The sequence below is a fragment of the Merops nubicus genome, unplaced genomic scaffold (genome assembly GCF_000691845.1).
Source record: "Merops nubicus isolate BGI_N331 unplaced genomic scaffold, ASM69184v1 scaffold21257, whole genome shotgun sequence".
Lineage (NCBI taxonomy): Eukaryota > Metazoa > Chordata > Aves > Coraciiformes > Meropidae > Merops > Merops nubicus.
The window spans coordinates 10,026-32,445 of record NW_008622551.1 but is presented as its reverse complement, the minus strand read 5'-3'; the positions used below and the strand labels follow the sequence as shown (position 1 = coordinate 32,445).

Below are 22,420 nucleotides of genomic sequence, written 5' to 3'. Positions count from 1 at the left end.
AGTTTCTTTAAGAAGATTGGCAGAGTTGAACTCTTGAGTGACTTAGGATTCTTGTACGTTAAGTCTGGTATGATATTTCTTCTCTACACGTGCCAGTACAACAGCATGTTAGAAAAAAAGTTAAAAAAAACTGTCAAAGATTCTGTTCAGAAAGCAAAATGCTGGAACAGTCCAAACCTGGAAAGAGTTATTCTAAGCACATAACTGTGGGAGTATGGGTGTGCTTGTGGTACGTTAAATTGGGAGTTTACACATTTTCAAATGGGAGGAAATAATTTCCTCATGTGATCTCACTGAAAAGTGATGCACAGTAACTTTATGAGGTGCCAAACAGATTGGTTCATGCTCATTTAATTCTGGGCATACTTGATGCTTTTCATGTGTTTTACTTTGCACCTGTATGCTGTTTTGTTTGTGTATGGACAATATTGAAATGTTCACAAGGTTATTCTCACAAAATTTTTTTCCTGATTTTTTTTTTCTTCTAGAATTTTTTTTTTTTTTAGAGATATTAAAAAGGTTTAGGATTACAAATGTCTTTTAAAAAGTGCTGATTTTAGCCTTGCAAAATTTCTGTTATTTAGACACTGCAATTGTTTTTTGAAGGTCTCGGCTTTAGCTGCTTGTGTTGCACCAGCTCCTCTCACTGAAGTCAGCTGTCTCCAATAGATGCGTGATCTAGGCATCTTAACACTGTAGCCCAGGAAGGGAAGCAAGTGTTTCTTGCTCATAATTTACCTTCATCACATGAATTACTTGGCGTTTTTTAACATTAGAAATCTCTATTTCTGCCCACTGATCATAAAGGAAGTCTAGCCAGCTAGCTCAGTTGTAGCCTTCTATAATATTTTTTCAATTAATTAATTTTGGAGAATTTATGTGGCTTGATTTTAGCATCTACAATTATTTAAAAGGTTTATTTTTTTTGAAGACATAAGTCATGTTACATTTTGAACAAGGTTTTTTTATGCTTTTGAGTTAATGTATTTTAAGCGTTATTATTTTCAGTATCATTTTGAGTCCATTATAAAAAAAATATATATATATACTGGAGGTATTGATTAGGCTTGTGGTAGTAAAACCAAGTTTTTCCCTGAGTAGGTAGATCCATATTACGATTCTGTGTATTATGAGTATAAGTTTAAAAATGACACTGTGGAGCAGCCTTGGTTCAATATACATTTTTACAATAAAAGCTGCTTAATTGGAACACAAAGCATGTTTTAGTTCATCTTGATTATGGAGCTGTTACATTATCAATATTTATTATATCCACAAAAGACAGTGTGGTGTTTGGCATACCAATTAAATCAAGTTTATTTTATTGTCGCTTAATGCTATGGCCCTTATGTGTCTGCAGCTCAGCCCAGTTCCGCTGGAGCACTCACATCATTTTGTGACCCATTTTGTGTTCCATTAGAACGGGTCAATATCTTGGTTCCTATTGTATAATGCAGAATGAGGTTACAAAGATGTGGGTAATCTTTTCACCTTTATGTGCAGCGTGTAATTTACAGGCTAGTTAAAGTAAAAATCATGGCAGAAAAACAGTTTTTTCCTATTATGTTCATGCTATTAAAGACAGACCATACCCTTAAATTTAGAAGGGAAACCATACATGCGATTATTTAGGACTGTGTGAAGATTTTTAGCTGTGTAGTAGTGGTGAATGGTAATTTGGTTTTGTCCTGACAAATCCGTTTGTGTGTCCTATCTATTTCAAAAGTGAAGAAAACTGAGCCCTTGAATGGCCTGGAAGTGAAATGCATTACAGTCCTTTTTATATCTTACTATATTAATTTTTAAAATGTTCAATCTTAGGTGATAATGATCTGAATTGCAAGTAAATGTCCTGTCTTAAGCAATAAGGTTCAATCTATGATGTTTGAAGAAATTTTTTTCAATTATTAGGTGTAAATTTCATGGACAAACATAGATACCATGCCTAAGGTGTTCAAACCTATCACATAAATGAGTACTACTCAAATGTTGAGTTATTTCAAATGATTTGGGGTTTTGGTATTATTTTGAGGAGCCTTATAGTTTTAAATTGCAGTAGAATTTAGTCCCTTTATCCCCCATCACTCTGTGACTTCACTGTTTCCAAGGTCAGTCAGAAAACTGAAGTGCTTAGAAAGGTAAATTATCTAAAATTAGATAAACCCTAAATTATCTAAAATTAGATAAACCCTAAATTATCTAAAATCAGGTAATTTCACCTCCCTTACCCAAAAACACCCCCAAAAGACTTCTTAAGAGCTCTGGAACTGAGGATTCACCTGTGCAAACCGTATAGCTCATCTTATGATGGGTGAGTGTGGCACATGGTGCTGTTCTGCTGGATAGAGAGAGCCCAGAGCTGGCTGAGAGGGACCAATGGCTGTGGGCCAAGGAGCTGGGGGAGGCTTTTCCCAAAATGACTTTTTTTTTTTTTTTTTTTTTTAAGTCAGTGAGGAGTTCATTTTGACCAGACTGAAGACTTGACTGTACCCATTTCTAGGTTAATCCTGTTTGGGAGGCCAACTCCTCTAATTCATGTGTACTAATACAAAGCATAATGAAGAGGTCATGCCTGGACTTCTCTTAAAGACAGTAAATTATTGTTAGCCCTGTCACTCTGGTGTTAAGACTAGTGCAATTCTGGCATGAGGTAGAAAAACCCAAATATCATCCAGAAGTACTTTTTTTTCCTCTTGAGACTTAGTCTGGTGTTGTGTGCATCAGTGAAGGCAACTGCTGTGCATTCAGAGACTGGGCTGTTCAGTTGTGCGCAGATAATGGTAAAAAAAGAAACAGGGAAGAGGCAAGAGGCAGAAAAGCATCTTCTGACAGCTAAGAGAGTGCTAGGGGAGGAAGGGATGCTTTTGTGCCAGTAGTGGGCTCAGGGAATTGTCTTTGCTTTTTGAAAATGTCATGTGTTTGACCTCAACTCCCAGGTTTTGACATGTTCCCAGCATGAGAGTGGGTTCCACTAACTAGCAAGATGCATGAACAACCCTTTTGTGGGGTTGCAGGTTTTTTGGAAATATGAAAATTTATAGCTTCTTAAAATTAGTTTAATGAATGGTTTAAGTTTAGGTGCAGATTTCGTGGCTTTAATGGATGCTTTCTTTTTTAAAATAATAATGAATAATTTGCTTTTTTTTTTTTTTAAACCAATAATGTCAAACCTTTGACCTTTGGAATGCAGTTAAATATATGAAGTTTTTGACTGAGAAGAAAACAAGCTGGACAGGCAATCATCTGAAAATAGTGTGATTTCTTCTCATTAGTGGGAATTATTTCCTCTTTCCATGGTGCAGGCAGTGTTAGAAACAAGGTGAGACTTACCAGGAGGGTATTTTGCTGTAGTTGGTGGTTTAATATGGGCTGCTGCACCGAATGCAGTTGCAAAACAGGGGGACTGGCAGGTTGGTGAGTACTGTAGGATTTATATATCAGATTTACTCTCCTTCTTTCTCTTACCCTGTTTCCTGTTTATATCTCAGGTGCTCAAAGGATCTTACACCAGCTCTTAGTTATCTAACACAGAGCTGTACAGCACAGGTCATGACTTCTTTTGTAATTATGTCAGCAACTGAATGATTGATTACTCAGCAGCTTTCCACAGCTAGGACCACAGTGGGGCTGTGGGTCCTCAGTACCCTCTCCCTGCTGAGAGTTAGAAGGCTGAGACAGGCGAGGTGTCTATTTCTCGTGTCAGGAATCTGGAGACCCAGTGCTGTTTGACAGTGGTTTTGGCTGTTCCTGTCCTCTGAGTGTACTTCCAGTGTCAGACTGTGGATTGAGGGTGTTGCACAGGAAACCTGTCACTAGATGGTATCTGCCGTTAGGGTGTTGTGCCTTGCTTCTAGCAGGGCTCACAAGGGGTTGCTGGTTCCCTTAACACTAAGTAAACACAGAAACTGAGCTTCCTTGGTAAGAAGTTATTCTCGCTGAATAATTGGGTACCAGATGTGTTTTGATGGATAATTCTTGATCCTTCCAGTTCCTGTCAGACATTTTTGCATGAGCAGCTAGGCTTCTTTCTGCTCTTGTCCCAGGACTATTCCCAATCAAGGAAAATTTCTGGTTTAGTTTTAAACTTTCTTTTCTACCTAACTGTTGGTGTCATTTCTGTGCTGATATGAGCAAAATTGTTATTGATAAAACCCTGTAGCTGCCAATATGCTTTTAGTGGAATGAATTCACATTTGGTGGTCTTTGGTGCAGCACTTCCTGAAAGCAACAGATTGCTGTGCAATTTTTGCTAATGTAGAGTTGGCCAGCATCCCCGTATTTCTAACAACATCATCCGGTGTGTTATTTTCTAGGAGCTCTTTTACAGTGGTTTCTGAGGGAGAGTTTTCCCTTTAGGGAACTGTGAAAAACTTGGAATCAACTTTTAAAACTGCTTTTCATTCCACCAACTTCTCTTTTCATGATCATAAAAGAAGAAAAAAGGAACGGAGATGGTGATAGTGGCAGTAATAGAAAGGAGGTGAAAGAGTTGTATATTCTCTAGGAAAGCTTTATGAAATACACTGTTTCTGAAAATGCATGCAGCTATATCACCATTTGTCATTAACTACCTGGTTTTAAACAAGAGATTTTGAGATTACAGCAGAATAAAGTCTCCAAAACCAGCTTTGATTGCATCTTGTTCCTAAGGAGAACAGATTTTGTGACCTGTGCTGCCTTTTTTTTTTTTTTTTTTTTGACAGCATCTCTACAAGTAATTATTTGAGAAAAGGAGTGTTTCTCCTGATATTAAACTCATTTAGTGTAAGGCACCTTTACTGTACAAGTGTGTCTATACAAGATGTTAAAAGGCCTCCCTCAAAAGCCAAATTCATAACTGTATGTCATAAGTGTTAAGGTGGAATGCTGTTTAAGATTTTGATGATTGTGACTTAAAACAAAATTAGGTAAGATCCCATGCTTTCTGTGACTTTTTAGAGATATATCTCCTTCAGGAAACAACATTTTGGCATGTTGAGGGTGAAAACCTTTTGCTTGTCTGTTTTGTATTAGCATGTGCACTGAGGTTTTTGCGCTGTTTAAAATCTGGTACTCCCCTGGAAAACAAAGTAGAAAAGTGGCTCATTAGTTCAGTAATAAGAGGTCAAAAAGTACTACTGAAGTAGTGGTTTACACTTCTGAATTTCTTTGAGCTGTAGAAATTCAGTCTCAACTATACCCATTGGTGTTCCCTGTAATACTTGTCTACCTATTAGACAGATTATTTTTATTGGGGACTTCTTTACTCTAAATTACACATCTCAGCCTGCAACTTGAAGTCAAGTGGAGTATCAGCAATCGAAAAGCTAACTGACTTTTCTTTGAAAAAGTAAATTGTGTGAGTAGAAATAAACAGAGCTTGGTGGAAAAGAAAGTATTGATGGTGACTCTCAAAAGGCACCTGGACATTAATGAAATGCTGAAATTAAATACTATCTCTTGACCCATATTGAAATGTTGTCCTTCTGCAACTTCCCTGAATGCAATTTAAAGGGAGATGCTGATACTGACAGAGCATTTTATAAAGCACAAAGTGAATCTTTGTCTTTTTTAAGAGGAAGTGAATCAAAGCTTTTTCAAAGTAGTCTTCAGGGATACCCAAATGATAAACCAGCAGTGGAAGCCATTTGTAAGACATCTTTCTGCCTGCCATAATTTGTGGCTCTGCTCTGCAAAGGAACTTTGTATGAATGGAGCTTGACAGACTCAGTATAATCTGGGTGAAATTTCTGTAAAGAAGATAAGGTGATCTGGGGAGCACCTTTCAGGTTCAAAGCCAGAGATTTTGGATACCATACTGTCACTCCTTACTCTTCTTTCAGTGTGGTTGCATGTATTTCATTTTATTCACAGCTTTGAAGGCAGTTCAATTACTTGCATGGTTCTGTGTTTCTAAAACATTTCCTTTGATGTATAAGGCAAGCAAGAGTCTTAGATCAGTTTATTGTCCCAGAGTGGTGCTGATCCTTTGAGGCTTGAGAATTAGCTTCTGCTTTTGCACTGAAATTCTGAGATACAAATGGAAAAGTTGTCTGAAATAGATTTCTACAAGTAAGGAGTTTTGCAAAAAGTACCATTTATCTAATGCATGGCTGCTTTAAACAGCAGATATATATAGTATAGTTCAGTTTCTACGGGCTTACTCTTTCATTAGCTTTAAGAGTGCACTGGGAGCTTACACTAGGTGGTTTTGCCCTGACACACAGCAGAAGTGGAGAATGGTAGCTTGAAACATAGCTCTAGGTAGTTAGATCCCAAGGGTGTGCTCTGTACCTGTCAAAGTGTAACTGACTGGTGTGTGAGAATGGACAGTGTTCAAGGAATGTATAGGAGTTTTTTTCTGCATTTTGGAAGTATTTGAAAGGTGAAAGAATTTTTCTTTTTCAAGTCAGCCCTTTCTGTAAGTGCCCCTGATGGATTAATAAATGTGTGATGATTTATGACTTACTGTCCAAAGTTGAGGAGAACTAAAGGAAGATAGCAGCTTAGTGAGAGCAAGAGATCTGATGAAAGGATGACATACGATACCTTATTGAGACCTGTGCTGTGACTATTTCAGAGTTACTCGACACAGTCTATTAAAGAAAAAAAATAGTATTCTGAACAATTTTTAGATGTCAAGGTCAGGATGAAAGTGTAGGAACTGATTTTTGGTTGGTTGGTTGGTTGGTTCGGGTTTTATCTGTTTTTCTGGATTCTTTTTTTTCCAAGTAAAAAAATTGCAGTGAACTACTGAGTAAAAATGGTGTAGAATTAGAAAAAAAAAAAAAAAATCAAACCAACACTCTGCTCATTAGGCTAGATATTATTGGTTATTTTTAAATTTAATTTTTTTCTTTTCCATTCCTAGACCTTGTGCTGTTGTAATCCTCTAGATATATATTTTCTTTTTCTGACTCCTGTAATGCCTTTTGCCTCATCCTCCATAAGAGAGCTGGTAAAGCTGCCTTCACTCACCTTACTATCCACTTGCATCACTTTGAAGCTCCATGCATCGACCTATCTACAAACTTGAGGCTTAATGTAGACTTAGAATTTCAAGTGCAGCAATACCAGGTGTCCCAAACAAGAAACTAACAACAGCCTCAGAAGTTTTAGTACACTTTCAAGAAATTGTTTGTATTGTATTTAAGCTAAATATAAATAACCCTGCATGCACTCTTCAGTCATGGGCTTAGGACTTTTTTGCGGGGGGGAGGTTGTCAGTGGATTTTTGGGTTTTTTTTTGAGGTTAATAATTTTAGTAGTTTCATCTTTTAGTGGAGGTAACGTTTTCATTTAAAATTTTGCTAGGATAAACCTACTCGAAGTGCTTGCTATTTCCATAATATTCACAAACACTGACTGAATTTTATTGTTATAGCTGGAGTGCAGCTCATATATGTTTTATTCTCGCATTGTGCACAGGTTCTTGTATTTTATTCTTTCCTTGATGGTGCAGGAATGAAAATAAATTAATTGTTCTCACTGTTGAACAGTTTTTAAAGGCAAGAAAATACTGTGTATAATTTCCTTAGTTGGGTCACAGTGAAGTTACTTTTTTGTTTTCTGTTTTTCTAATGTAATAGAAATCAAAAGCGGAAGAGAAAATCAAGTTTGGTATTTGAAAATATCAAAACTAGCGTTGGCTTTTGCAATTATCAGATCAAAACCACCAGAGAAGAGTTGCAAAGAATACACTGAGCACCTTGCCAAAACTATAGCCAAGCAAGATTTTGGATGGAAGTCAAAAGTTGAAGCACTGGAAGCTGAAGTGCTTTGGTTACGTCAGGAACTTCTTTTGAACAAGATCTGCCCGAGATTCTGCTTGGAACGTGGTAAGTTTCTGAAATAATTTCGGACTATCTTGCAATAGCAAGGAAACAAACAGCTTTCAAGTTGCCTGCACCATTTCTTGTACCTATATACGAGAGTCTTTAGCGTACAGATTTCTGTTTTTCCCAAATCTTTGAAGTAGTAGATCACTTAATTACTTTGTAATGGGATTGATCTTGAGAATTTGATGCTTACTCTGAACTTATATTTGTAACCTTCAGAATCAATATATATCATATGGAATAATTCCAGACAAACTTGTCAATACAAAATGTTACTCTATAACTTCAGAGATTCTAGTTTGTAAGAATATTGATGTACTGGTTTATATTTGGATCATGTCTTAAAGACATGTTGCGTATCTTTTTTTACCACTTTAAAGATACTTAAAATCAGAATTTAAGCCTAATTTATTGAGAGCATGAATCCCTAGTAGGTATAATAGAAAGGTTGGGTAGGCAAAGGACTGTATTTCTGCAATTTCTGTTACTATATTTAGACTGTGGATTCTGTGAATGTTTGTTATGATGTGATAAAATATTGCAAGACTGATACTGTAGGATTCAGGAAATCTGTTAGTTAAAGAGTATGAGCAAAAAAAATTAGGTCAAACAGCACTTTTTCTCTGACTGGTGCATGTAGAGTGAGTCATTCTCACTCTTGAGAGATCAAAGGCACAGGATGAGCTTGGAAATTAGTCAGTGAAGGATGTCTCCAGGCTCTGGGGAGATATTTGCCCCTGGAGATGGAGGTACAAATGCTTTGGCCTGAAGGAGAGAGTCAGTTCACTGTTGAGGGGATCTCTGAAATCAAAATGTATAGCTAGTTGCTTTATGATTTAAGATCTGGGTCGGGGCAGTCCCAAGCACAAATACAGGCTGGGCAGAGTATGGATTGAGAGCGGTCCTGAGGAGAAAGACTTGAGGGTGCTGATTGATGAAAAACTCAGCATGAGCCAACAAAGTACAAGTACAGCCAAGAAGGCCAGCTGTATCTTGGGCTGCATCAAAAGAGGCATGGCCAGCAGGTCAAGGGAGGTGATCCTCCCCATCTACTCTGCTCTTGGGAGACCCCACCTGAAGTACTGCGTCCAGCTTTGAAGCCTCCAACACAAGAGGTGCCTGGACCTGTTGGAGCAAGGTCTAGAGGAGGACCATGAAGCTAGTCAGTGGGCTGTAACACCTCTTAGAAGAACAGGCTGAGAGAGTTGGAGTTGTTTAGCCTGGAGAAGAGAAAGCTCCAGAGAGACCTTATTGTGGCCTTCCAGTATCTGATGGGGGCTTACAAGGAAGCTGGGGAGGGACTTTTTACAGGGACTTGTAGTCATAGGATGAGGGGTAATGGCTTCAATCTCTAAGAAGGTAAATTTAGATTAGATGTAAGGCAGAAGTTCTTCACTATGAGGGTGTTAAGACACAGGAACAGGCTGCTCAGGAAAGCTGTGGATGGTTGATTCCTGGAGGTGTTCAAGACCAGGTTGGATGGGGCTTTGAGCAACCTGGTCATGAGACAAGTGTCTCTGCCCATGGCAAAAGGTTTGGAACTAGATGACCTTTAAAGTCCCTACCAACCCAAACCATTCTATGATTCTATGATTTTTAGAAGGTTTACCTGATAGAAAACTTGATGAGGCTTTACTGGAATTCTTTTGTACCGAAATGATAGCTTTATTGCCTTGTGAAAAGATTTCTGGATTCTAACGTTGACTGAGATGGGGGATGTATTAGACTTTAGCTACAAGCGTCATGTTTTAGCTACTTTTTTTTTTTTTTTTAAGAATAGATCCTTCTCTTTAAAGAAGTTATTTATTGACTATTCATACTTAGGTACTGTTTGTGTGTCTGTTTTCTGCAGTCTGTTCCAAACATGAAGTTTATTTAAGAGTAAAACTAACTTTCAAGCTGTGGTTTGCAATGAATGTCTTAATGTGAAGAACTGATTGTATATGATGCGGGAGAGATTTATTAACATCTAATGTCTGGAGAGGATATTATAGTTGTGGATTAAGCAGACCATACCAAACAGTAGAAATTAAATCAATTCATCTGCCACTTCTGTGGTCCAAGCCTACCTTTTTAAAGATTCTTTACAGTAAGCTGCTGAACTGAGCAATACTGATATCTCACTTGCTGGAGTAAGCTCTTTTAGTTGTGAGATAGGCAGAGGCAAGCAACTGTCCCTGGTGAGTAACACCTCTTCCAAAAGTTGTCAATTTTCATTGCCCTAGTCACAGTGAGGTTTGTTAACAGACCAAAACTGTGATAAATCTTGTCTAATTTTAGATGTCTACAGCTGCACTAAATTGTCTGCGCTTTCTTAATTATCTGTACAGGGAAATAGCACACTTACTCTACAGTTTATGGTTCACTTGGCCCATTTCGATATTCATTAATACAGATCTGGTGAATTGTCCTCAAGAGACATCCCTCTCCATTCTGCTAGCAATAGGCTGACTGACTTAGGAAGCGTCCCATGATTCCCAAATCACTTCAATAAGCTACTCTTCACATGTAACTAATTTTATTTTTTGGTGGTCTCGGAAGCTTGTTCAAAGATATCTTGGGTAACTTACCAAGTCCCATTTTTCAGTGAAGGCAAACTTTGATTTCAGTCTGTGTTTAGCTAATGGAGTCATAAATGGTAGATGTGAGTATGTGGTATCTATAATCCTTCTATATCCCTTTGGTTTCTCCAGTGTACAAAACCAACAGCCTACTAATTTGAAGGATTAGTGTGTAGCTGCTTTTACCTTTGAAGTTTGTTTATATTTGTGATAGCACTGTTGATAAACTTGTTAGGCAGAAAAACTTTTGACATTCAAAATGACTGTGGGAGTTCATTTCAGGCCCACCTGCATCACATGCTGTCCAAGAGGAGTTAGGGCATAGTCTTCCCCTTCAGTTTCTCTTAACCACTTGGGTGTAAGAAAGAGAAATGTGTGGTAAACCTGAACTGTACCATCATTTTTATGTCTCCATACAGGTTTTCCTTAGCATTGAAAGGACACTTCTTACCTCTTGGAGTCTAACTTTGAGAAGCCCATTTTTTCTGATATTTCTTTTGACTGTTTGGTTTCACATTTATTTTTTTGTTCCTCCTTCATAAACTTTGGTATGACATGTGAACTCTTCTGATAATGGATTTTGTGTGTTGTCAGTTTTGAGATCTTTCAAGTCTGTGGATATTAGAAGATGAAGGTCAGCTACCTGCTGAGATAGGAAGGCACAAGGAGCTTGAATCTGAGAGGAAAAATGGTGTAAGTCGTGTTCCATCCTATTTACCTGAAGGCTACTATAGATCCATCAGGCCATTGTTATGGTTTGTTGTTGATGGTATACTCCCCCAAGTTTACTATTTATTACCACACCAGGGAAGTTATCTTTAGGGCTGTGGATAACTGGGCTTGTTGTTAGGGCGAGGTAGTCTATAGGTATCGTGGATCCTTTTCTTCATCCACTCATTTCTCCATCCTCATTTTTGGAGTTGGTGTTCTTCTTAAAACAATGCAACCTCTTAAAAGGTTTCAGACCTTGAGCTTTTCTTTGACTTTCTTGTGTTCTGCTTAACAACTCTATAGATAAAAGATTTCACAGAATTTACTACCAGAAAAATCTCATGCAGTAAGGACCCGGTACTGTGCTTGTGTCTGCTGCTCCCTGTTGAGAGCTGAAGAGTTTGAGTCCTTCAGCCAAGGTTCACTTTGTAGCTGTATCTTCCCTGCTCTGCATTCCGAGTGTGAGAGCTTTCCTTTCCCACCTGCCGTTTGTAATAATAATAGCAGGTCTTTCAGAGGCCTCAGGAATGATTAGAGACTGCCCATGGAGTTTTATTTCCCTGATGTGAGAAATTAGTGAGCTCTTTGAAGCTGCAGCACCTGTTTTCCTTCTCCACATGAAATTGCACACAGTATGGATGCACAAGCACATGAAGGAGAAAGACAACATATCTTTAAAAATGGGTATTTTGTTCTAAGTTGTTCTTGTCCCACCTGACTGCTTCTTTGTCCTCAGAGACAAAGTTTAGAGTTGTGCACTGAAGGGCAGAAGCATGCTTTGCTACAGGTAAACTGTTTGGTAATATGGGTTGTTAGAGTTTAATGTGTTTATAAAATTGCTGCAGGACATATTCACTCTCTCTCCTGTATCTGGAAGTTCCTTATTTGACTTAATGTGCAGCTGTCTTTCTGAATACAAGGGCACAGGCATTCCTTTTACGTGGTGGTGCTTTGGGCTGCAGGTCAGCCATCCATGGAGGAGGAGAAGCAAATCTTTTTGTAATTGTCAGGACAGTACTGGTAAGGTGAAAAATAATTAACAGACAACTATGCCTATGGCTAGAAAAGAATTAAATTTCGTATTAATCAAAGTTTCTTGCCTTTTTATTCATTCAGATGAAAATTTCACAGAAAGGAGAGGAGTAACTTGTTGGTGTTATTCCAAGAATGAATATAGAATATTTGAGAATTCTGTTGTCACTTTGCTTTGGAGCTACATGAAAATACAAAGGGTCTTACAAAGCATTGATGAACTGATAGATTCATGGACTGAGGCACCTGTCCTCTAAGACATTCCTCAGCTGTTACCAGCTCATCAAATCAACAATGATATTGTTTCTTGGCAGCCTCTGTTAAAAGAGGTCTGAAAAGCCTGCAGCTGTTACTCCAACCTAAGGAGGCATAAGCGCAATGCTCTACCCTTTTTTGCCAAGTATGTATTTTAGGAATGGCAATGTAGAGGACAAATGTTTATTGCCTTGGTTGCTTTAGGCTGATACTGCTGAAGGATGCCAGTTATCCAGAGTGTATTTTTAGCAAGGCTTGTATCAAATATGTATTCTCTCTTCCTTAGCTTCACCTTCAGTCTTTCTTCATATTCTTCCCTTCTTATGCAGCAGATACGAATTTACTGAATTGCTTGTTCCTCTAATTAAAAACAAACAAAACCAAAACCCAACCAACCAACCATTTTTTTTCTGCCCCACCTTTTTTATGTTTATTCTTCCTTTTATAGATCATTTACAAATGAACTTCATCTGGCATGCCCTGAAATCCTCTCCTGTGTTCTTAGCCTTCACAACGGCATGTGGCTGCCAGCCCACCCTACTGCCGCAGTGGCTCTGTGTGTGTAGGGAAATGCTGAACTCCCAGTCAGAATGCGAGTAATGTGAATATCTGATTTTTAACTGTCCTGAGGCTGTATTTGACTTTTCAGGATACTATGCCCTAAATTTTACTTCCTGTGTCAAGACATTTGAAGCAACTTGTATCTCTTCAGGGAGTAAGAGCCAGAGACAAAAATCCTGCTTCACTCCTTAACTTGCTGTGTTTCTTGAGGCATTTGGTTGTACATCTGGAAAAAGGGAGCAGTTTCCTTTGTAGATTAGTATGAATGAAGACACTCCAGCCTTCTTTTTTTGCTGGAAGCTCAGACTTTCTGCAAAAGCAGAAGCATACAGATTTGGAACTAACCAGCTCATTAGCTAAAGTAAAACATTATAAATGATACATATCTCCGGTTTACCAGTGGTCTTGTTTTCGGGCACAGAATTAAGCCATCTCTTCCCTTTCTACTTCCCTGTAAGTCATGGTTTGGGTGTCCCTTGCTCAGTAGGGAGAGGCAGAAACTCTGGATGCTCAGCTTAATGTCCCAGCATTTTGTTAGTAGGCAGAGAAGGGATCAGATAAGGCATGCTTTGAGACCAGAAGAGGGGTAGCCAGGCAAAATCTTTTCTGAAAAATTTTATTTCAAACCTCTGAAAGGTCAAAACTCTCCACAGAGACTTTATAATTTGTGATGTTTCCTCTGCCTATTTACATTAAAAGAAGTGGTGGGAGAACATAATTGATAGTAGACTGATTTCTCTTTAAAAATGTGCTTAAAAAAATTAGATGAATTAAGAAAGATCAGACCAAAACATACACAGATTCTTCAGTGAATATGTTATCTGCAGTCTCATAAAGGCTCCCTCCTTAATGGAGGGATCAGTGCAAATCAGACCGAAAAATAATAAAAAAAACATATTAGTCTATTAGGTGAAATTAATTCCATCTCCAGAAAGAAAATGCAGTGGTGTGAAGTGTTTACACCCATCCTAAATAGCACTTGGCAAAGATTTTACTATATTTTTACATATTTTTACTATGGCGTAGTAGTAAGGTAGAGGAATATAGACTAGAGTTTCCAAATTGCCATGGCGTTTTTATGTAAAAGCTATTTCTAGAGGTCAGAATGTTTGAATGAGCTGCTGTTATAGATTGCTGTGTGCTGCCACCACTTTTTCCCTCCTGGTATTTGGCAGGAAGCAAGGAATTCAAAAGAGCGACAGTTGCAGAGGAATTGTCAGCCTCTGAGGGGTATCTTTGGCTTCTTTCTTTTTCTAGCTCCCTTTTTTCCAAGGTGAGAGGATTCTCGATTGGGCAGCAGTCAACACTTAGTTTGAAGTCGCCATGGAAAACAGATCTGATTATTTTTGTCTGGCGCTTGGGGATGCAGTGTTTCTGCATAAAGATATTCTTCCTCCCTCCCTCCCTCTGCCCCTGCCCCTAAAACGTGGCCTTCTCTCCATACAGACCTATAAAGGCAGCCCTGTCTAACCAAGTGTCATCTCAGCTTTTTCTCAAAGGCGTGATGGTGTCAGACAGACTCTACTTCAAAAATGAACTGTCATTTGACATCTTAAGTGTACTCCTGTGCTTCTACCAGTGGCAATGCTGCCTACTTGCATGAGTACGAGTAATGTCTCACAACCTAAAAAGTATTCTGTTTTTTTTGGACAGTGGCAAGGAATTAACAATAGATATACAAGATGACAAAAATGAAGTTAAAATGTGTTTAGCACAGATTTATGGGAATATGGCTCTTGGAGTATGATGATGGGATAAATCTGTTCACTATAATTGGAGTGACACAATGGGGAACTTCATGAAAGCTGAAGACTTTTCAGGATAATTAAATAAGTTAATTTGCAATCTGGAAAAAGCACCAGCTGGAGTGTAATGATTCATTGAAATCTCAGAGTACTGCTCCTTCCATGGGTAACAAGTCTGTTTTGGTTGTGGAAACTTTCTCCCATTGAAAGCAGATGCTGTCTATCATATCAGGTGGCATTGCTACAGCTGTTCTAAGCCCATACTTGGGACAAGGGGACCCAAGAAGCATCTTTGTCTTTCCAGGTTTCTGTATAAGAAACCTATTGAGAGGCAAAACCAACACAATTATTCCATCAAGAGAATTTGTTAGTTATTTTTTTTTATGATTTCCCTGTAAAGATTCTTGATAAGACGTACTGTTTTTTAGGAATGATGTTCATAAAAGCAAGTGAGATTCACAATTTAGTGTAGCTTCATTTCCTTTCTTCTGGGTAACAGAGTGATAATTTTGGGGTAAACTGAGTGTATGTAGTTAAAACAGGTTAAGAAGCGTGGCTGTGGTAGTTAGGGTCTTCTTGCCTATGAGACATAGAACTTCCAGTTCAGTATTCCCTGTTCAGACAGGTAGTCTTCATAGGTAATATTAATTCACTCAGTACCTTGAAATATCCCCTGTCGGGCTTAGAACTCAATTTTCAGTCACCTCATTGGGATGGTCAATATTGTAAAGCGTATTTTAGCTATTTTGTTGTGAAAGCTGCTTGATGAGCACTAATTGACCCAAATCTGTATGGTCATCACCTGATTATTGATCCTTGCATATCTTTACTGCAAGTTTTCTTTATTTGACTTCAAGTACAAAAGATTTGTGCTCTCTTTACAGAAATCCCATAAAAATAAAAGTGTATATCCTCAAGATCCTTCCTTCTCGGTTCTTAATGGACTCTAAATGTTTAGATGCTTTATGCAAGCAAAATCTCTAACAAATTGAAGTATATGCTTCTAAGCCTTCCAAGAAGCATTTAAATCCTAGCATTGAAAAAATAATTTGTGAAATTTAGGTAGTCCTATATTCACTCCTGTGAAATTATTCCTAAATGGAAGAAAGTATGTCAACATGAAATACCTTCGCTTTAAACAGAAGAGATGTATTTTCCAGGCTGGTTATAAAACCAGACAAACAAACAACAACAACAACAAAAACCCCACCAAAACAAAACACCAAGGAAATGCAGAGGTAAAGTGTGGGATACAAAGATTCCAGAATTTCTTCATTTGAAGACTCCTGGAAGCTTTTTCTTTTTTCATTAGTATTTCAAAATGTTCAGATATGTGAGACAGTATTTCTTTGCTTTGATACATGCAGAAGTTTGGCTCATTTCCAGATCAGGACAACAATGGTGTGCTAAAGACATAGGAGTTCATGAGGAAGGAGAGAGAGTTGTTTTTTTCTCAACCAGCCAACTTGCTTAGCAATGAAACAGCAGAATAGAGTTGGGCTTACTCGTGAAGAAAAGGTAAAGAAAACATTTAATATGTGTGAGGAGATAGAATATTTATATTTTTTTTTAAGACAAGAATAAACTTGATACATCATTCATGTGAAGTGCCCTTGTAACAAACCGATCAATTAAGATGAAATATAGAATAACAAAGAGTCCTGAAAAATGCAGGAGTGAAGAAGTGAACACAGGAAAAATGTGAATAATTTTACACATTTTCATTTCCTTTTCGAAGTTATTGACTGAACACCTACTTGGAAAGCAGAATGAAGTATCATCAGAGAGGTTTCTAAGATTATGTTAATTTCAATTGTCTTTTTTTTTTTCCTTTTTGAAGTGGAAGTGATCCTATCAATTTTAACTGGGTGTTGAGAGACATTTTCATGTGTAATGTCATTGTTTTTTATTATCAAGTGATAATCCCTGTGTTTCCTCACAAAGTGAGAGAATATAAGCAACGCCTAATGCTTCAAGCTGAAGTAATTCTTTCTTTGTAGAATTCAATTAGTTTCTTCACTTTGTTTCTTGCATTACCACATTGAAGCCCATTCTCTGTTTTACGGTCCCTGTTGGTGGTGTGACTGCAGGTGTATTAAGTTTTTCCAAAGACTTTAAGGCTATTTTACAATTCCACAGTAATATCATTGGTTGGGGGCCCTGCTTCAATTTTTAAACTTTTGGACTACGTATAGCGCGTTACCTTCCTCATTCGAACTGAGATGACTGGCTGTCGTCTCACTCCCGTGATGAAAGCCTCTGTGTTCTGTGGTCCCTCAGCAACATGTTCATTTGAGTTCTTACGCCTCACAGAAGTGCCTACAAACCTTGTTTACGTACTGTACACTGCATGCAAGTCACGCCCTTGTCCCTGCTGTGGCTCTTGGTTTCCAGGCCAGACACTTTCTGCGGTGCTGGATGTGTGTAGGGGGGTGTTGGTTCTTCAGGCTTTGCAGCCCAAGGCTGTTCCTGTGACCCTGTCTTGCTTTGGGGAGCACACCATTCTGTTTTTCAGCTCAGGATCTTAATGTAGTAAGGAGTCAAAATCCTAAATAGGAATTAAGAGTTTAAATATATCCTGAATCTGCTGTGACATATTTAAGGAGGCTGTAAAATAGCTCTTGACCAGATATTTCATTATGTATATAAAATCCTTGTAAAATTTTGTGGTTAGTTTATCATACACAGTAATGCTCTTGAAATTACCATTTAAAGATTACTGTAAGTGTGAGGCAGGCTTAATTCTGTTCCTTTTTCTTTTTTTTTTTTTTTTTTTTTTTTTGTACTTGATAACCACATGGTGTGAACTTCAAGACTGATTTCTCATTTAAATTGTAGGTAAGTACAGAGTGATTAGTTTACCTTCATTAAAGAAATAAATGGTAAGCTGTTTCTAGGCATCGGGGGAAATAACAAGTATTTCCTGATGAGTGATATATTTATTTATTTTTAAAATAACTTCCTCCTCCCCAGATTACCAGAACATATAAATGACTGAACATATTTAAATAATTTTGTATTATTTATTGAACTGGAAATACGCTGCTGTTGGGGAATTACTGTAACGGGTTTCTGAAAGCTCATTGTGGGGCAGAAGTTTGTTATCTCAGGGAGTAGGGACCTAAGCATAAATGCAACGTTGTCTCTTCCTTGTAGGAGTGTTTTGTTGAACATGGAACAGGCCGCCTCTTTCATGTGGGAACAGTCTTGAGTTTGGTTCCTACAGGTACTTCTGTATACTTTTCTTTCCTTTTTATTTTGTTTCCTTATCCTTTCTTTCACCTCTGCTGTTTTTTACCTTTTTTCCTTCAACAAGAGAATCGGCAAACATACACACATTTTTTTTTTGCACATAGTTCTTGCTTTACTTCTTTTGCTTCCTGATGTTACATACTCATAAGCAATTTTCTTGTTGCCCCATGGGATTAAAAACAGGAATAAAATATCCACAGTATGGAACTCAGAGTAGATGGACTTCCTAGGAGGGCTTATTCTCCTTAAACAGCACCAAAAACAACTGCCAGGTTTTTTGTTGTAGAATGTCTTTTGCTCCAAACCCTAGGGAGAAAAGACATGCAAGATTGATGCCTGTTTTTGTTAGTCAGACCATCGGAAGTGTGTGTTGCTTCTTTGCGTGCTTTCCCATTTTGGGTATGCAGGGCATTTGGGAACAGTGTTAATACCTAAAATGCTAGGCTGGCCTTACAAGCCCTGCTTTTCCTACCTCCTGGAAATGTTGGTTGATTTCCTTACAGTTAGTGCTTTCATTGTGAATCAGTCGGTACCAATCCTGTTCAGTTTTGAGTATGTTTTGAATGCTAAAGGCATGAAACTCAACAAAAAATAAATAAACCATGTTTCCAGTTTTGATCTCAGTAGTAGTACCCTCGTTGGATGATCTGGTATGTTTTCAGAGACTAAAGTAATGGTCAGAATCAATTTGAAATTGTATATTAAATGAAGTCTGTATAAACTTCTTGAGTAGGTTTTGTTAGTGTAGAGAATACTGTAGACTTCTGCCTAGTGATACTTTCTGTGTTAAAAATGCTTTTATTAACTTGCCATGAAATATAACATCTATTTCCTGTCAGACCAAACCTTCTATAAAACCTTTCTGTTCATTTAAGAATGCAAATTGTAGAGCAATATGATATTGCTTTGGATCCTGGTGGAAATATGAATAGTATATGCATGTTTATTACTAGTGAGAGGAGAAGCAGTTTGTGGCTGTGCCCCAGTAAGCAGAGCACAGCCCAGAGTTGGTCAGGTGAGGTTCTAGCCTTGCCTCATGGCACTGAGATGTTTACCTGTGGTGGTCTTCCACTTCAGTACTCTAATATCTCTTGCTTGTTTTGACTGTAATCGTTTGGCATAGGTAGCACAGGGACATAGGGACAACAGTCTGTTGTCACCTGTTTATGCCCAGAGGCACTGCCTTAAATGTATCTAATGTGTGAAATAGGATGAACAACATTCTACAGTGGTGCATAAAAATAATTGAATAGTGTGAATGCAGTGTATACCTTCTGTAATATGGTTTCTGTGTCGTTGAAGAAGATGGTATGAGATAGATGGTGACTGGAGAAATTTTTAATTCTGACTATTTTTCTTTGTTAAATAATAAAAAACCCCTCAAGTGTAACATTCTGTTCAGCAGTTAGAATTCCTTATGTGACCTGGGTGAAAAGAATACATGTTAAGGAGAAAATCTTATTTGATGCAGTTATAGTAACCAATCTTTAGTCTGTTTTAAAAGAGGTCTGAGTACTTGAGAACAAAAGTAGTGAAAGTGTTGAGGGGCCAGAAATTTACACGTGTCCTTCCCTGGGAATTAATGGCAGTATAGGTGTCACTGAATTTGTTTGTGTGATGTCCACTTAAATTATGTATGTGAAAACTTAAAGCCATCAGGAATTTTAAACTCAGAATTACTTTTCATGTTACTGTGAGCATAAAACATCTTGGACTCTACCTTCTGAAAGTTTTGACTTTAAATTAAAACTATCACCTTCTTCCACAGCTAAATTCTAGTCATGGGAAGTTCTTGGGGAGCAAACCTACATATGTATTACATGATTGTTATGTGGAAGCAAAAGGAGAAATGATTTACAGCACTTCCAGTAAGCATGTGCTTAAGTATTACACAAACATAACTTTCACATTTGTGTTTCAGGAAAACTAGATGCCTCTGCTGAAACTCTTCTGGATCAGGAATGTACAAACCCTGTGAGTTACTCAAGCCAGCTAGAAGACTCTGGATGTGATGTCTCTAATGACTATGCGTTCAATTCTTTAGGCGTAGCTTCTGATTTTCACCAACCCGAGCATAACACCAACACTTCTAAGCAGTGGTTGGAAAGGGTTCTCCCACTGAATCTTTGCAGTGCTAGCAAGGAGGGATCTCTGACTGCTCCAGTGCAGTTTTTGCAACATCTACTTGAAATAAAAAAACTGTCAGAAGGAGGAATTCTTAAAGCAGACTTCGCAGAGCTTGAGAAGGATTCTTTCACCATATGCAATTCAGTGTCTCAGCTGCTTGATGGACTGACCATTTTTTATAACAGTCCTAAATTTCCAGTTTCAAATTTTCTTACTGAAGCGGTTTGTGTTTTGATCAATTTAATAACTGATACAAAATTATCTAATCACGTTTTGAAGAAGTGTTTCAAGAAGTTGGAAGAATTTAAGAAAAATCTAGTTCAGGTTATTTTAAGAAACAGCAGCATCAATAGGGTAAGTTTAAAACTTCTTTTATCCTTCCTACACCGTTTCAGTATACTGTAATGTTCTGCTGGTTTTATGCACTTTTAAAATGTTTGTTTGTCTTACTGTATTTTGAAGAGTACTTCTTAGAGATATTTGTGATTGTTCTTTTTTGTGATATGGGCAATAAATGCTCTGAAGCATCTGAAAAAGTTCTTGCTCATGTATTCAAATCCTTCTAGGCTATTCCTTAGTAGAGGACTTTTAACAACTGTTAAAAAGAAAGATTAAACCAACTTTAGAGAAAATGAGAGGGGAAAAAAAATTATCTTGCTATACAAAGATAGACATTCACAAAGTAATGACTATACCATTTTTTTATGTTCTTGTGCACTTAGATTATGTAAGTTGGTTTGCTTCAGAAGATCTCTGTCACTCTCTAGAGCTTTGCAAATTTATGTCTTAAAAATAAAACAGCAAATGAGTGAAGAATTTGGAAATAACCATGTCCCTGGCACAAAGAGCCAATAGGACTGAATTGCATTTTGTCTGTATTCATCATTCTGCATTGTTCCTTGCATCATCTTGTTAGTTTCCTCATTCAGCTGAAATATCCCTAGTCTGTCTTCACAAGAAGTTACATAAGTAACGAATTCCATTGTCTGTTTTAGGATTTTTGGTTCTCATTCTGTCTAATAGAGTAACTTGGAACAGACAGGATGGTGGAATTGTTGGAGACTTAGGTGTATCACTTTAATCACATCCATATGGAACTACACTACCATTAGAGTAATGAAAATCATATTCCTATAATCCAGGGAGCCTAAAAAATGTGGCTGGATACTAGGTCCCTGTGTTGGGATGAGCTGTAAAGTTACCTGTAGCAAAATGAGAGCCTAGATACCTGCTACAACTGTGCCCAGTTGTCTTCATTTGAAATGAATCTGCTCACTGTGTATTAAATATTTACCTCAGAATGTAAATATCAAACATATATTCTTAATAAACTAAAGGGGGGATGTGGGGTGGATATGCGTGTATTATGGTTCAAAAGCATTTGTGACAAGATCTTCATCTACTGAAGCTTTTTGAGGACTAGAGCCTTGTGTCTCTAATACCAGGGTGCTTTGTATTTCAGTGTAGCCATGGTGTGATACTCAGCTTTTAATTAGAAGTGTCCTTGGCCAGCGTTGTGAAAGGATGTGAGCATACATAGCATTTGTGGGATATAGGGAGTAGAGTCCTGCGGCTGTGACTCCTTTTTGTGTGTGATTATAGGATTCAGAACAAAGAAAACATGAGCAGGCCCTTCCTGTCCTCTACCCAAGTGGGAAGTAAGAATAATTAAAATAATGTTAAATGTAGGAGAGCAACCAAGAGGTTATCCAGAGAGGGATTACTTGTTGATTGGAGGAAACTGGCAAAGCTTGTGTGAGAGATGTCACATCATAAATGAGATAAAATATGCTGGTGGATCAGGGATGTTTAAAATCTGCCAAGTGCTTTTATACATCGTTTAGGTAGGGTGGAGTATGTCCACATAATTTGCAAGTGGCATCTTTTCTCTGAATAACTGCACTGAAACAGATGGCTTTTTATGAGATGTTTTATGTCTTGCTTCCACAAAAAAAAAAATTGATTTAACAGTCATTCCTATTGGCAGCCATTACTTCAATCAGATTCAAACAGTTTAAAATTTGTATAAACCAATTATTAAGGGATAATTGTGGTAGTTTCAAGATCTCTAGGGAAAAGGGGAAAATGTGTGTAGTAATTGCAGTGTTTATAAAGATTTATTGAAAAATGCTTTTTAGAGGTTTGGTTTTCTTTAAACTGAATATGGAAATAAATATGTAGAATTCAGAATTAGTAGTGGAAATTGTATAACTAATTCTTCATGTGTTGTGTACCAGCTATCTCTCAGGGACACTTTATGCTTCAGTTTTAATCATCACTGTTTACTCAAGTGGTGACTGAAATATCAAGATTATAGGTTTAAAATAAAATTACCATTAATTATAAGGCTGTCATTTGG

The 22,420-nt window shown here is 37.6% G+C and overlaps 1 protein-coding gene across 1 annotated transcript in view; it reads left to right on the top strand.

Moving 5' to 3' along the window:
* Window positions 1-7,568: 7,568 nt before the first annotated feature.
* Window positions 7,569-22,420, top strand: part of MEI4 (meiosis-specific 4 homolog (S. cerevisiae)) — a gene marked incomplete at both ends in the record, with an annotated part of 18,617 nt that continues 3,765 nt past the window's right edge. Inside the window, 2 exons of the mRNA XM_008944838.1 lie at window positions 7,569-7,817; window positions 19,856-20,415. Of these exons, the coding sequence (XP_008943086.1) occupies window positions 7,569-7,817; window positions 19,856-20,415 (809 nt within the window). The remainder of the gene's footprint in view (window positions 7,818-19,855; window positions 20,416-22,420) is intronic.